The following is a 13,379-nucleotide window of genomic DNA, read 5'->3' as shown; positions in this document are numbered from 1 at the left end:
TGGATCTACCACACAGACTACGGCTTCTTGCTTGGGACTTAAAGTGGAGTTCCACTCAACCTATCAAAAAATAAAAGTCAGCAGCTACAAAAACTGTAGCTGCTGACTTTTAAAAAACAGCCACTCACCTGTCCCTCGGTCCCACGGTGTGTGCCCCGCAGCCCGTTTCACCGGCCATCCTGTATTCCAGGAGGCCGGCATCTTCAGCGTGGGCACCTGGCTGTGATAGCTTGCAGCTTCACAGCCGGGTACCCACTGAGCATGCGCGAGTAGCGCTGTGCTTCGTGAATGGTCCTGTAGTCTTCTGGGCCCCGTCACATGTCCCAAAAGACTACAGGGAGGAAGGGAGGACACTTTCCGCTTCCGATCGCCTAAGCGATCGGACCAGAAGTGGGAGCAGGTACCTTTCAAATTCGGGTACCCACTCCCACCCCCAAAGGTGCCAATCTTTAATGGGGAGCGGGGGAGCAGTCCTCCTTAAAGTGGAACTTCCCCTTTTGGGTGGAGCTCTGCTTTAATCACTCTTTCTCCATTTGTGCTATAGAGTTTTTTTATATTTTTGTACTTTGAATGCAATGAAGATTCCTGGTGAATGCAAAGCAGGTGAAATCTCAAGAGAAGGTATTCCAGTCCATTACAAGAACATCATGAGATTTGGGCTGCTCTGTATTCCTCAAGATCTCACCAGAAACCGCACATCAATTGTCTAGGTGCTGTGGATGGAAGATGAGGGGCAGAGAAGTATAAAATGTAATTTGTCTTTGCAGGTACATTTTGAACATACAGTTGTGACCAAAATTATTCAACCCCCACTGAAATTGAGTGTTTTGGCCAGTTTGACATTGCTTTTGATCATTCAGTCATCTTGCTTACATTTACATTAAAGAGGCACTTGTAGGTCAGACAAATATAACATAACAGTTATAATGAAATAACCACAAATGTCTTTTCTGTGCTCACAGCATTATCAGTTTTATTCAACCCCCAAGTGACATTCAATCTTAGTACTTAGTACAGCATCCTTTTACAGTTATAACAGCTTTTAAACGTGAAGCATAGCTTGACACAAGTGTCTTGCAGCGATCTACGGGTATCTTCGCCCATTCTTCATGGGCAAAGGCCTCCAGTTCAGTCACATTCTTAGGCTTGCGCACTGCAACTGCTTTCTTTAAGTCCCACCAGAGGTTCTCAATCGGATTTAAGTCTGGTGACTGCGATGGCCACTCCAAAATGTTCCAGCCTTTCCTCTGCAACCATGCTCTAGTGGACTTGGAGGTATGCTTGGGATCATTGTCCTGTTGAAAGGTCCAACGTCTCCCAAGCCTCAGGTGTGTGACGGACTGCATCACGTTTCCATCCAATATCTCCTGGTACTGAAGAGAATTCATGGTACCTTGCACACGCTGAAGCTTCCCTGTACCTGCAGAAGCAAAACAGCCCCAAAGCATGATTGACCCTCCACCATGCTTCACAGTAGGCAAGGTGTTCTTTTCATCATAGGCCTTGTTCTTCCTCCTCCAAACATAGCGTTGATCCATGGGCCCAAACAGTTCTAATTTTGTTTCATCAGTCCACAGAACACTATCCCACAACTTTTGTGGTTTGTCCACATGGCTTTTGGCATACTGCAGTCGACTCTTCTTATTCTTTGGAGACAGCAAGGGGGTACGCCTGGGAGTTCTGGCACGGAGGCCTTCATTACGCAGTGTGCGTCTTATTGTCTGGGCTGAAACTTCTGTACCCACATCTGACAAATCTTTTCTCAGTTCCTCAGCAGTCACACGGGGACTTCTCTCCACTCTACGCTTCAGGTAGCGCACAGCAGTCGAAGTCAGCATCTTCTTTCTGCCACGACCAGGTAGCGTTTCAACAGTGCCCTTTGCCTTGAATTTGCGAATGATGCTTCCTAAGGTGTCTCTTGGTATGTTTAACATCTTTGCAATCTTCTTATAGCCATTGCCCTTCCTGTGAAGAGAAATCACCTCTTCTCTTGTCTTCCTGGACCATTCTCTTGCCTTCACCATGTTTGTAACCACACCAGTAAATGTCTAGAAGGAGCTGAGTATCACAGTCATTTTAAAGCTGCCTAATTGGTGCTTATTATGCTTGATTGCTGCTCGGTGACATCCACAGGTGTTTTCAATACCTGATGGAAAGCACCTGTATGAACCTCTGTTCTTCAGAGTGGTAGTCTTTAAGGGGTTGAATAATTGTGGCAATGAAGAAACCACATAAGAACCATTTACTACTGTATTACATAAACAATTGATGTCATTTTAGTTGCATTTGGGTAGTTACAACGTCCTTGTAGGATTTGATTCTGAATACAATTCCAAATGTACACTATAGTCCCTAAACCCCTTTACAGCATTGGGGGTTGAATAATTTTGGTCACAACTGTACATTCTGTAAGTGGTTTTTTTTTTTCTTTACAGTGGGAGTTGGCACTGACAATGCAAGATCCACTTTGAGGTCCAATCTGACATTTTCCAGTATGGGCTAGTAAAAAGGAAGCACTTTGTTGGTTGCTATGGGCAAAGTCTTATACATGGACCTGTTCTATCACTTGTTGACTGCAGTACATATAAATATACGGCCTGGCAGCAAGGGCTTATCCCAAGACCATGGCTGCAGCCAGCAATCATTTTAACAGTACTGAGAAGGGCTGTATCACCCCCTTCCGCCACTTTCTGCAGTGGTTCCTGAGCTCTCCTCTTTGTTCCTTCAGGAAGCCTAAGATAGCTGTAAAGGACCAAGATGCCTTCACACAGAGGAGAATGAGGAACATCGATCTTCCCATCCCCTCTGTAACTAAAGAAAATGAAACTGACAATGATTTTGTCACTTCCAGTTTCAGAGATGTTATTCCCTGGCTGTTACAGCCATGAAGACAGCTTATCAACCACAATCTGTGCTTGATTGGCTGCTTACTGAAATAAAAAAAAAATGTAAAGGCACCCCAGCCTCCCTGTGCATTTTACAATAATTAGCACTGCATTGATAAGCTGTAAAGGCTTTTAGAGCATCGTACATGAAAAGTTTTAAGTATTGTTTATGTCACCATTTCTCGGGTGCAAGCAGTTTTAAGTCTTTACATGTTTGGTATTGATTTACTCGACAAAACATCAAACTTTACAAAAAAATTGGGTATTATATTGTGTTTGTGCACACTAAAATTTATGTGTAAAAACATGGAAAATTAGTCTATTTTTCAGAAAATCTGCATTTGGTAAATGGCTGTGCAAATATCATGTAAAATAAAATTACAACTATCACTATTTTATTCTCTATTTTATCCTGTAGGACCTCTGCTTTCAGAAAAAAAAATGTAATGACTGGAGACTCTAAGTAATGTTCTAGAAACATGCTGAGTGAAAATAAAGAAAAATAAAGTCAAGAAACTCCATTTTACTGCAAAGTCTGCTTTAACTTGGCTGTTGTGGACAACATTTCCAATTCCTCCGGCTTTAAAATTTATACGCAACACCTAATAGCAAGTCAGTAAGTCAGTGTGTAAAATGCTGTAAAAATAGGTATAAGTGAGCGCTAAAGGTAACAAAGCCGCTGGACACAAAAGGTACCAAAAACAACCTCCAAAAATTCACATATAGAAAGGTGCAGCGCTTATATATTAAACATGCAAAATATCAAAGTGCAAGAGTATATCACTGCAAAACGCAGGTCAGGTATAATTGTTATAATGCCCCTTATAGTCTCAATTTGCCACACAAATATATAGTTCACAATCTCCCAGTGAGTAGGGTGAGGTGAAGGATCAAATGGATCCCTGTTGACACACAGTGATAGCCAAAAAGGTGATGTATGGTGATATCCAAAATTGGTAAAAGATTGTGCACTCACCAGATGCACAACCAATATGCGCATGTAAGAGATAACCCCTCTCAAGGTATGATTCCAGGACTCATCAGAGGCAAGATCTGGCGCCATTTTTAGATTGCCATTCACTGTGGATGCATGTGCCTGATTCTCTCCCAAGGGGCTTGAGACATCATCACCTGGCTAATGAAGGACTGTCTGCAGATCTAATGCGTGGTGTTTATACAGATGTGGGGCAGGCTATACTACATGGATACAAAGAGAGCTTAAAGGATGGCTCTCTGGTGAGCTTCCAACTACCTGCAGAGCAAAGAGCAATAGGGGGCAGAGCCATGCATGACAGCTGAGGGTCTACATCGTAGAGATTGACCAGATCTTGCCTTTGATGAGTCCTGGAATCATACCTTGAGAGGGGTTATCTCTTACATGCGCATATTGGTTGTGCATCTGGTGAGTGCACAATCTTTTACCAATTTTGGATATCACCATACATCACCTTTTTGGCTATCACCGTGTGTCAACAGGGATCCATTTGATCCTTCACCTCACCCTACTCACTGGGACAGTGTGTAAAATGCTGTAACATATAGCGGCTAAACAGGATTCAGTTTCATTTGACTTGAACTGATGCTTTGGGTTACTGGATATTGCACTTCTTTATTGATCGTTGCAGTATTTTACGGAAAAGGCCTCTGTTTTTGTGTGATAAAGAATAGTCAATCTGTGACCAGTGAGATGCTGCAGAAGTTGCAATAATGTTTCTGACTTTAAAAGCAGCATGTGTAACCCTTACCTCCGCAAGTCTTCTTGTCTATCAGTTTGTAGCCTGTTGGGCAATCACATTCGTGTCCCACCTTCATGTCTTTGCAGATGTGCGAACATCCTCCATTGTTGGTCAAGCATTCATTGACACCTAGAAGAAGGGTAGAGTTTGAGGTATATCTAATAGGCAAAAAACTATTGAAGATCTCAGTTATATGTCCCAAATATCTGCCCTACCTCTGTCTACAGCTGGCCATAAATGACTTTTTTTTTGACCAGCTAGTGGGCTGAATGAAAAAAAAAAAACGCAATCCCCCATCCACAGATCCAAGATGAATGGAGGAATCCTCCCTACTGAGACATTGTATTCTGTACCTTCCACATTTTAATCAATCTATGGCAGCTTTAAAGCTACAAAAAAATTGCATAGTTTATCATCCCCCCATCCCTCAACACCACAACCATCACTCTCACCCAATTCACTGATCCCTACCCACCTAATATGGGGTGCCTGGTCTTCCTCCCAGGTACTGCTATGGCATCACTCCTGTGCATGGGAATGGGAACCACATCATCACAGCACAGATCGTGTGCCATTAATGTACACTGAACTGCACATGCACAGCTCAGCATAGAAGACAGTTGACAGGCAAGGAGAAGCATTTATGACAGAAAAGACTGTTAGGGTCTCTTCTATCATAAAACACCCTACCTGTCAGCAATATATTGAGTTTACTTCTGCTTTAACTGATAAAGCTGTAGAAGCTGATTGGTTGACATGCACAACAGCTCCAGATTCTGTTTGCTACAGTTTCGATAAATACCCCCTAAGGAAAATGTAAATCAGCCATGTGTTTTCAAGCAGAAAACACATTCCCTCCTGTCGTCACTATGGGAAACTCAACCTCATGCGCTAAAGCCAAAAGTGGTGATGTATGAAAATGGCCTTAAAGTGATTCTAAAGGTTCTAATTAAAAAAAAAAAAAAAAAAAAAACGAACATATTATACTCACCAGCTCAGCACAACGGTTTTGCATGGAGCAGCCCCGATCCTCTACTTTTTGGGTCCCCCGCTGGCTCTTCCCCCCTCAAGTGCCTCCAATAGCAAACCTCTTGAGCCGCACTCCTGTGAATGGACACTGTCCATGCAGACACAGAGTGTGGCTCGACTCCGCTCTTTCCTCATTGGTTCACTGGCCGTTACTGTATTGACATCAGCAGGAGCCAATGGTTCCCGCTTTTGTGTGAGTCAATGAAGAGAGAGAAACCCCAGAGAGTCGCTGCTCCCATGATCATCCCTGGATAGAGATGGGACTCAGGTAAGAATAAGGGGGGGCTGGGGGGCAGCAGCACCAAGAAGGTTTTTTTACCTTAATGCATAGAATGCATTAACGTAAAAATACCTTTTGCCTTTAGAACCATTTTAAACATGAAAAAACAAACATTAAAAAAAACACAAAGAAAAATGCATGACAGCAGAAACATATCCATGTGAACAGGGCCTTGTTAAGCAAAACAACAGATGTATCATAAGTGTGGGAGAAAAGAGTTAAACACCTCTTCTTGTTTTATGATGTTTTTCAATAATTCTTGTAAATCAGCATATTTTCTCCCTCACAGCTAAAACTAATCTAATCAATAATGGAAAATGTTTATTCAAGCCAGGGGCTGGTGGCAGCTTCTGACTGGGTCCGTGGGACGATACCCCTTATCACCAGAGTGAGGCTTGGTCCTCACTCCTTCCTGGCCATCCCTTGTTCCTGAGTCTGTCTCCATGCGGCGGCGTGACGTCATTACGCCATTGACATGGTGACGCTGCTCGCCACATGGCCGGGGAGGGGTCATTCATATTTCGATCGGACCTGGTCATTGGTCCATTTTGATTGAGCTCAGTTTTGCCTGCAGCTGATTGAAGCTTTTTCAACCCACCCTAGCTGTATTTAATCCAGGCTAATGAGCTCATTTTTCTGCTCACAGCCATCAAGCGTGCCTCGTTGGATAGACCTAGTGGGTTTATCACATATTTCACTTAACTATTGCAACATTTATCTACTTATTTAATCTCTCCCCCCTTTTTTTTTTTATAATGTTTATACACATTTTTTTTTCCTTTAGGTACATTGCCCCATAGCGGGTTGTTTTTTCCATCCCAGTCCTGATCTTTATCAGGCCATCAATATTTTCTCACCCAAATTTCTTGTGGTCATCGGTCCGCACTCATAGTAAGTGCGTTTAGCTCTTAATTTAAATTTCCTTTAGGGTTGATGATATCGAATTGATATTAATATTGTTTTTCATTATTCATATTGCAGCATTGCCCCATCAGTATCAGCCAGCAAGTAATCTTGTTGCCGGTGCATTTGGGCAGGGTCCCTTCAGGAGGCGTTTGGGCGGCATTATTGCCTGTAAATGCATTAAAATGGACAATAGCAAACGTGGATACATGCGCTATATAGTTTCTTTTCTCTCAAAAGAAAAAATATTTAATTCTCTCCTCAATGACCTTCACCATAAATAATGGCTAGGGTACACAGACAGACAGGAAACCAATCTAACCACATCCTAGCTTAAAAAGTTCAGCTGACAGTAAGCTCATTTTACAAGTTCTCCTTCTGAAAAGAACATACATCCTAAAGCTGGTTGTACATACGTGATTTTTTTTTTTTTGTTAAAAAAAAAAAAGATCAACAGATTCCTTCATCCACACTATACGGCGTGGAAGGTCAAATCTGCAGTGACGGCTATTGTATTCTGACAGCTGGTGCCCAAAGTTCAGTTTTGAGTCGTTTGAACCGCATCCAATCTGCATGACGTGTAAAATAACATTGCTTTCTGTGGCGCCTGTTCACATATGTCTGGTGCACTAGTGGTGTGGATTCAGTGTGGACTGAAAAAAAGGCCTGTACAATTTCTGAGCACTGCGCTCAGGTTCAGGTGCGGATTACAGGCTATTGACTTCTATGGGAACCATTTCTAAACTACACATTATCAATTGTGAACAGGATAAAATCCTGACCTGAACATGATCTAAACCTGATGTAAACCCGACACGAACTGCTGAACAACTACTGTGCCAATTAGCTGTGAAATCTGAGGTTCAATCTGCACCGCACTGAGGGCTCATTCAGCTGAGAGGTGAGACACATCCTCTGCACTGAGCTGCTCTTGGCTGCATGTGCATCCAATACAGAGCTGCATGCAGGCAGCCCATAAAAGTGGATACAGAAGCAGGGGCGACACAGTCACATCTCAAAATTTGCCATGCAGGAAGGAGTAGATACATGGATCTGGATGCAGACGCAGCAGGAAGTGGCTCAGCATGGAAGGGGGATCTCCTTGTAAATGTTACCATGTAAATAGTGAACGTGGTGGCAGGGGCGGACTGACCATTTGGAAACTTGGGCACTGCCCAAGGGCCCGTGGTCAGTAGGGGGCCCCATGAGATGCCCCTGGTACCTTTTTCATAGGCTTTTTTGAGTTTGGGCAAGGACACAGGGGCCCCATGATCCCCTATTGCCCGGGGGCCCCATGAGTTGTCAGTCCGCCCCTGCGTGGTGGTATTTTTGTTCATTATTGTGTAGCAGCTATTTTGGCAAACCAGAGAACTCCAGACACAGACTTGAGGAAAACAAATGATTTATTAAAAACAGCGCTGTTTTGACTCAGATGGCTTGTGCTCTCATCTGGTAAGTGAGTTATAGAAAACGTCTTACAAGCGTATATACCAGTGATTACATCGCAAGGCATTAATTTCTTCTTTCGCTTTCTATTACTTTCAACAGGCTTTCTAAACTCTGCAGAATAACCTTGGACAGCAGCTGCAGATAAGAATCCCAGCTACCAGTTGGTACAAATCACACACAGGAAATGAGGGGGGAAGATAAGCCAAAAACCTTGCAAGCAGATACTGTTAGAAATGCTACAGTTTAAAGGGGAACTCTACAATATCTGCTATCAAAATTGTACATCAAGGTGCTACATTGTGGGGCATGATTTTGGGAGCCTTGATTAGTTCAAACACCTTGTTGGTACTATCACTTCACTTCAACTGCTCAGGTTGGGGTCTAATTACGCTTTGTGCCTCCTTTTAGAAAACAGAAAATTGTTCATATTCATCAGAAATCTACATTTCATCCTGTGGCTGTCCATCGGTCCTGATATTTCACGATTACCTTCATGCACATGCAGCCCTGCCCTTCAAAGTACACAGGAAAGTGCTTACCACAATCCAGGCACACTTCCCTGGAAATACTTTGTTTATATTATGACAGTTCAATAATATGACTGGGTGCGTTGCTTACCGCATTCATTTAGGGGCTCATCGGACCAGTCCCGGCAGTCTTGACGAGAATCACACACTTTACGGACGTCAATGCATTCTCCACTCTTACATTGAAAGGTTCCATCTGTATCACAAGGAGCTTCCGCTGGAATACAAACCCCACAACATAGGAGTTTTCAAAAATATTTTCCAGTACTGGAAAAGCAGTGATATAAAGCAAAAGGGATCTAGTTTAAAGCAGCATTAAACCCCAATGAAAATATTATATTGCAGCTTACCAATTCTTAGATGTGGTGGCTGCATTAGTTTTCATTTTTAGGCTTTTCCTTTATTTTTACTTGATGATCTGGCCAGTAAGTCTGTTATTCAACAGAACAGAGGTGCTTACAATGGTCAGCTTTTATGCACTTATATAAAACCTTTATCTCAATAAGAAAAAAAACTGTTTGCTGTAACTGCTTATAAAGTGTTAGATGGAGCTTGGCTTCAATTTGTTAGGGCATCTAAATCTGCTAGTACATCTAACACTCTCCCCCAGATCAACAATGTTGCTATCCAAAGGTGTATCTGTGCTCCTTCATCCAGAGTGCGGGCACTCTAATACAGGGGGTGTATTACTGGCTGGATCAAGTGAAAACAGATGGGAAAAAGCCTAAAAAAATGGATTTCGGCCACTACATAGAGGGCTCAATTCACTAAAGAATATCACATGAGGTAATTTGATCACGAGACACATTTTTTCCCAATGATCTCATGCGATATTCAAAATATCAAATCACTGTCAGTTTATGTGGCATTTACTTCACTAGTAAAGAAATGCACAGGCAGCACAGTGGCTAAGTGGTTAGCACTTCAGTCTGGCAGTACTAGGGTCATTGGTTCAAATCCCATCCACGGCACCACCTGCCTGGAGTTTGCATGTTCTCCCAGTGCCTGCGTGGGTTTCCTCCGGATACTCCGGTTTCCTCCCACACTCCAAAGACATGCTGGAAGGTTAATTGGCTCCTGTCTACAGTAAATCGGCCCTAGTATGTGTATGTATGAATGTGAGTTAGGGACCTTAGATTGTACACCCCTTGAGGGTTAGGGACTGATATGAATGTACAATATATATGTGAAGTGCTGCATAAATTGACAGCGCTATATAACCTCTTCCCGCCCAGCCTATGTCCTTTCTGGGTGGACGCCATATGTGGGCATGCGCAGTTTGCGCACCTGCAGAGCCGCGCAGCGGCGCAATCTGTCACCGGCCATGTTCCTCAGATACGGCCGATGACAGATCTGAGTACCGGCCCCGTTGCCGGTACCATGTGACCTGCTGTGACCAATCACAGCAGGTCACATAACAGTTGTATACAATGGATGGTCTCACTCATGCCATCCATTGTATACTAGTGTGTCTAGCTGTGAATGGTCACAGCGATCACATGCACAAGCTGGGCCAATCACAGCCCAGCTGCGTCATATGATTAGCCGTGGCCAAATCACAGCTAAGCACAAAAAAAAAAAAACCCTGAATGAAATCGATGTCATTCAAGTAAATGCTTGCTTATAGCAAAGTAATTCTTTGCTATAAGCTAATTGTGTAAAAAAAAAAAATACCGATCACTTCCCCAAAGTAGTACAATGTTTATGGTAACATTGTACTACTTTGGTCATAGTGAAATATGAAAATAAATCTTAAAAAAAAGAAAAAAAATGTAAAAAAATAATAAAAAAAAATTATAATTTTTTTTCATACTGTCACCAGTCAGTGTTCCTAATCACCGCCATGCCAGTTATAGGACGACGCTGTACTGCACTGGTGACAGTATGTAAAAAGAAAATAGCGAAAATAATCTTTTTCATTTTCTGAAAAATGACAAAAAAAATACAACTTCAAAAAACTCGTCATGCCTCTTATGAAGTACGTCGGACTGTCTACTCTGCAAAAAGGAGTCATTTGGGGGATATCTGTACTGTTCTGACATTCTTGGACCTCAAGAAATTAGATTGGCTGTCAGTACTTCAGGACTGATCAATATTCAGATCTATCCCATAGTTTGTGAACTCTATAACTTTCCTACAAACTAAAAAATACATCCTAATATTTTCACCAAAGACAGCAGAATACATCTCGGCCTAAATTTATGAAGAACAATTATTTATTTGCAAACTTTTATACAGAAACAAAGCTGTAATATATTCGTTTTAGATATATCACAGCTGCTGTGCTATATTATAAAATATATATTGAGCACTAAGATGACGTCAAAGTATTATTTTGTTGATTGTATGTTCATCATTATATTAACAATGCAATGAGATAAAAATATCAGTTCATCAATTTATAAGCAGCAACAGGCACATGTTAGAAGGGACATACTGCACTGATGAGTTTCCCCTCCTATGATCACCTCTGTTTAGAAATGTCTGGGTGCTCGCTTATGACACCCTAACTCTGATACATCACTCTACATAAAATACTCCAGTCTGCATTCTGGGCAGTACAAGTCTTAAGATGGGCTCACCTGTCCTGCACCCTGTCTCATCGCTACCATCTGAACAGTCTCGGACTCCGTTACATTGATACATGCCATGGACACAAGCACCATCTCCACACTGGAATTGATCAGGACGACAGGTCACAACAGCTGCAAGAATAATACATGTAAAACCTTATTCACCTTCAATAAAAGGAAATTCCCGGGAGCAATGCAAGTTTTGTCCCACATCATCTCTAATGCCCAATGGCAAAAGTAGTGTTACCTTTATAAAAGTCATACAACAGTAATTAGAAGACTGATGTGTTTTTGCTTTTCAGCAGATGTATAAATCACTCATCTAGTAGGACAGGGCACATGTGCGCCTGGAAAAGGTATCATGTAAATGTTGGGTAAAATACGTTTTCAGGCATCCAACATGAATTGAGTATTTTCATGCTTGGGAGGAACAGCTACAACATAAAAAATCCCTATATGCACCAAAGCTGTGTTCAGGGATTTACACAAGCATGGAGCATACCCACATACAGCCACTTGTTACTATGGGCATCTGTATGCTGCAGCTGTCTATCTTGGGCATGGATTGATGCCTACAGTTTACGTTGAATGCCTGGAAGTGTGCATGAAGCCTTAAAGGGACTGCTTATAATAAAAAAAACCGTATTTAATTAGACAAAGCAAAATATAATAGATATATGCCATATCATCCAATCAGAATGGACCTTTTACTGATCTAACTACAGTAAACTGAATGCTGACTGGCTCTGATAGGTTACTGTGCACATAGTTAATGTACTGTAATTTATGGTAACCAACAATCAAAGTTGTTGTAAACCTCAGACATGAAATATAAACGAAGTATATCCCTCTATTGTGTGTATTTGTCTCAATTAAAGCAGTAGTAAAGGTTTTTTTTATGTTTTACCTACAGGCAAGACTTATCTATAGGTACTGTAAAAGTGCACCATTTAGGTGATATTTACTTTAGCAGCACTGGTGATGTCACCGTTGCACGCATACTGCGTTCTCAATGGCCGGCGTGCTGCGGCCGAGACTCCCACGCACATGTGTAAGACTGACGTCACCACGGAAGGAAGGAAGACCGGATGAAGACCGGATGACCGGAAGATGAAGCTCCAGGGAGCCATGACAGCACTCCACTGGAGGGTTTCATTTTCAAGTAAGTCTTTTCTAGTATGCTAGTATGTGATGCATACTAGCACATTATGCTCCTAAAGCGGTAGTAATCCGCCAATAAAAAGCACATTAGCACATTATGAAAGACTTACCTTACAACGAAGCCCTCCAGTGGCACGCTGTCACCGCTGACAGGGCTTCCATCCTCACCCAGTCTTCCTTCTGGGTTTGCTGGCTCTAGCCACTTGATTGGCCAAGCACGGTGATGTCACTCCTGCACATGCCGTTCCTTCAGCTCGCATACATCATCGGTTGCAGGGACACTGAATATCTCCTAAACTGTGTATGTTTAGGAGATATTCCTTGTAACTACAGGTAAACTTTATTATAAGTCTACCTGTAGGTACAAGTGTCCAGTGGGAGTTTACTTCCACTTTAACTTGCAGGGAGAAGATTTTTTACATTTATTTTTTGTGGTTTACTACTGCTTTAAGAGCACTAAGTGCCATTTCTGTCTGCTGCTTCATTCATCAGCATCAGTCTCTTTTGACAATTTTCCTGACACCAAGAGAAGTACGGTGACAGGACAGGAACCTTCAGCAGATTGACAGCCTCAACTCTGTTCCTGTGATGTATGTGTGTGTGTGTCCCTTCCCTCCAATCAGCTCTCAGAGCTTTCATTACTGAGCTCTGTAATGTGTAATTTCAGCTCTCCATCCCCTTTTTTTTGAACTCTTAAAATGCTTTATAAATTCTGCACTTTGACCATATGTAGAGAAGGAAGAACTGCAGATACACAGGTACAACTTATGTAGGAGGATTTGTTTCATCTCTGCGTATCACCTGAAGCCAGTCACTTCACTGGGTATATGTAAGGG

General features: G+C 42.2%; 1 protein-coding gene across 1 annotated transcript in view; it reads right to left on the bottom strand.

Moving 5' to 3' along the window:
• Positions 1–13,379, bottom strand: part of LRP8 (LDL receptor related protein 8) — a 347,550-nt gene that overhangs the window by 61,494 nt on the left and 272,677 nt on the right. Inside the window, exons 6-8 of the mRNA XM_089666537.1 lie at positions 11,392–11,514; positions 8,901–9,026; positions 4,631–4,750 (exon numbers count right to left, since the gene is read on the bottom strand). Coding sequence (XP_089522663.1) covers positions 4,631–4,750; positions 8,901–9,026; positions 11,392–11,514 — 369 coding nt within the window. The remainder of the gene's footprint in view (positions 1–4,630; positions 4,751–8,900; positions 9,027–11,391; positions 11,515–13,379) is intronic.

This window comes from Staurois parvus, unplaced genomic scaffold (genome assembly GCF_062004578.1).
Source record: "Staurois parvus isolate SC_StPar_1 unplaced genomic scaffold, SC_StPar_1.0 ptg002753l, whole genome shotgun sequence".
NCBI classification, from domain to species: domain Eukaryota; kingdom Metazoa; phylum Chordata; class Amphibia; order Anura; family Ranidae; genus Staurois; species Staurois parvus.
Note: the sequence above shows the minus strand (reverse complement) of the source record. Positions and strands in the feature narration are given on the sequence as shown.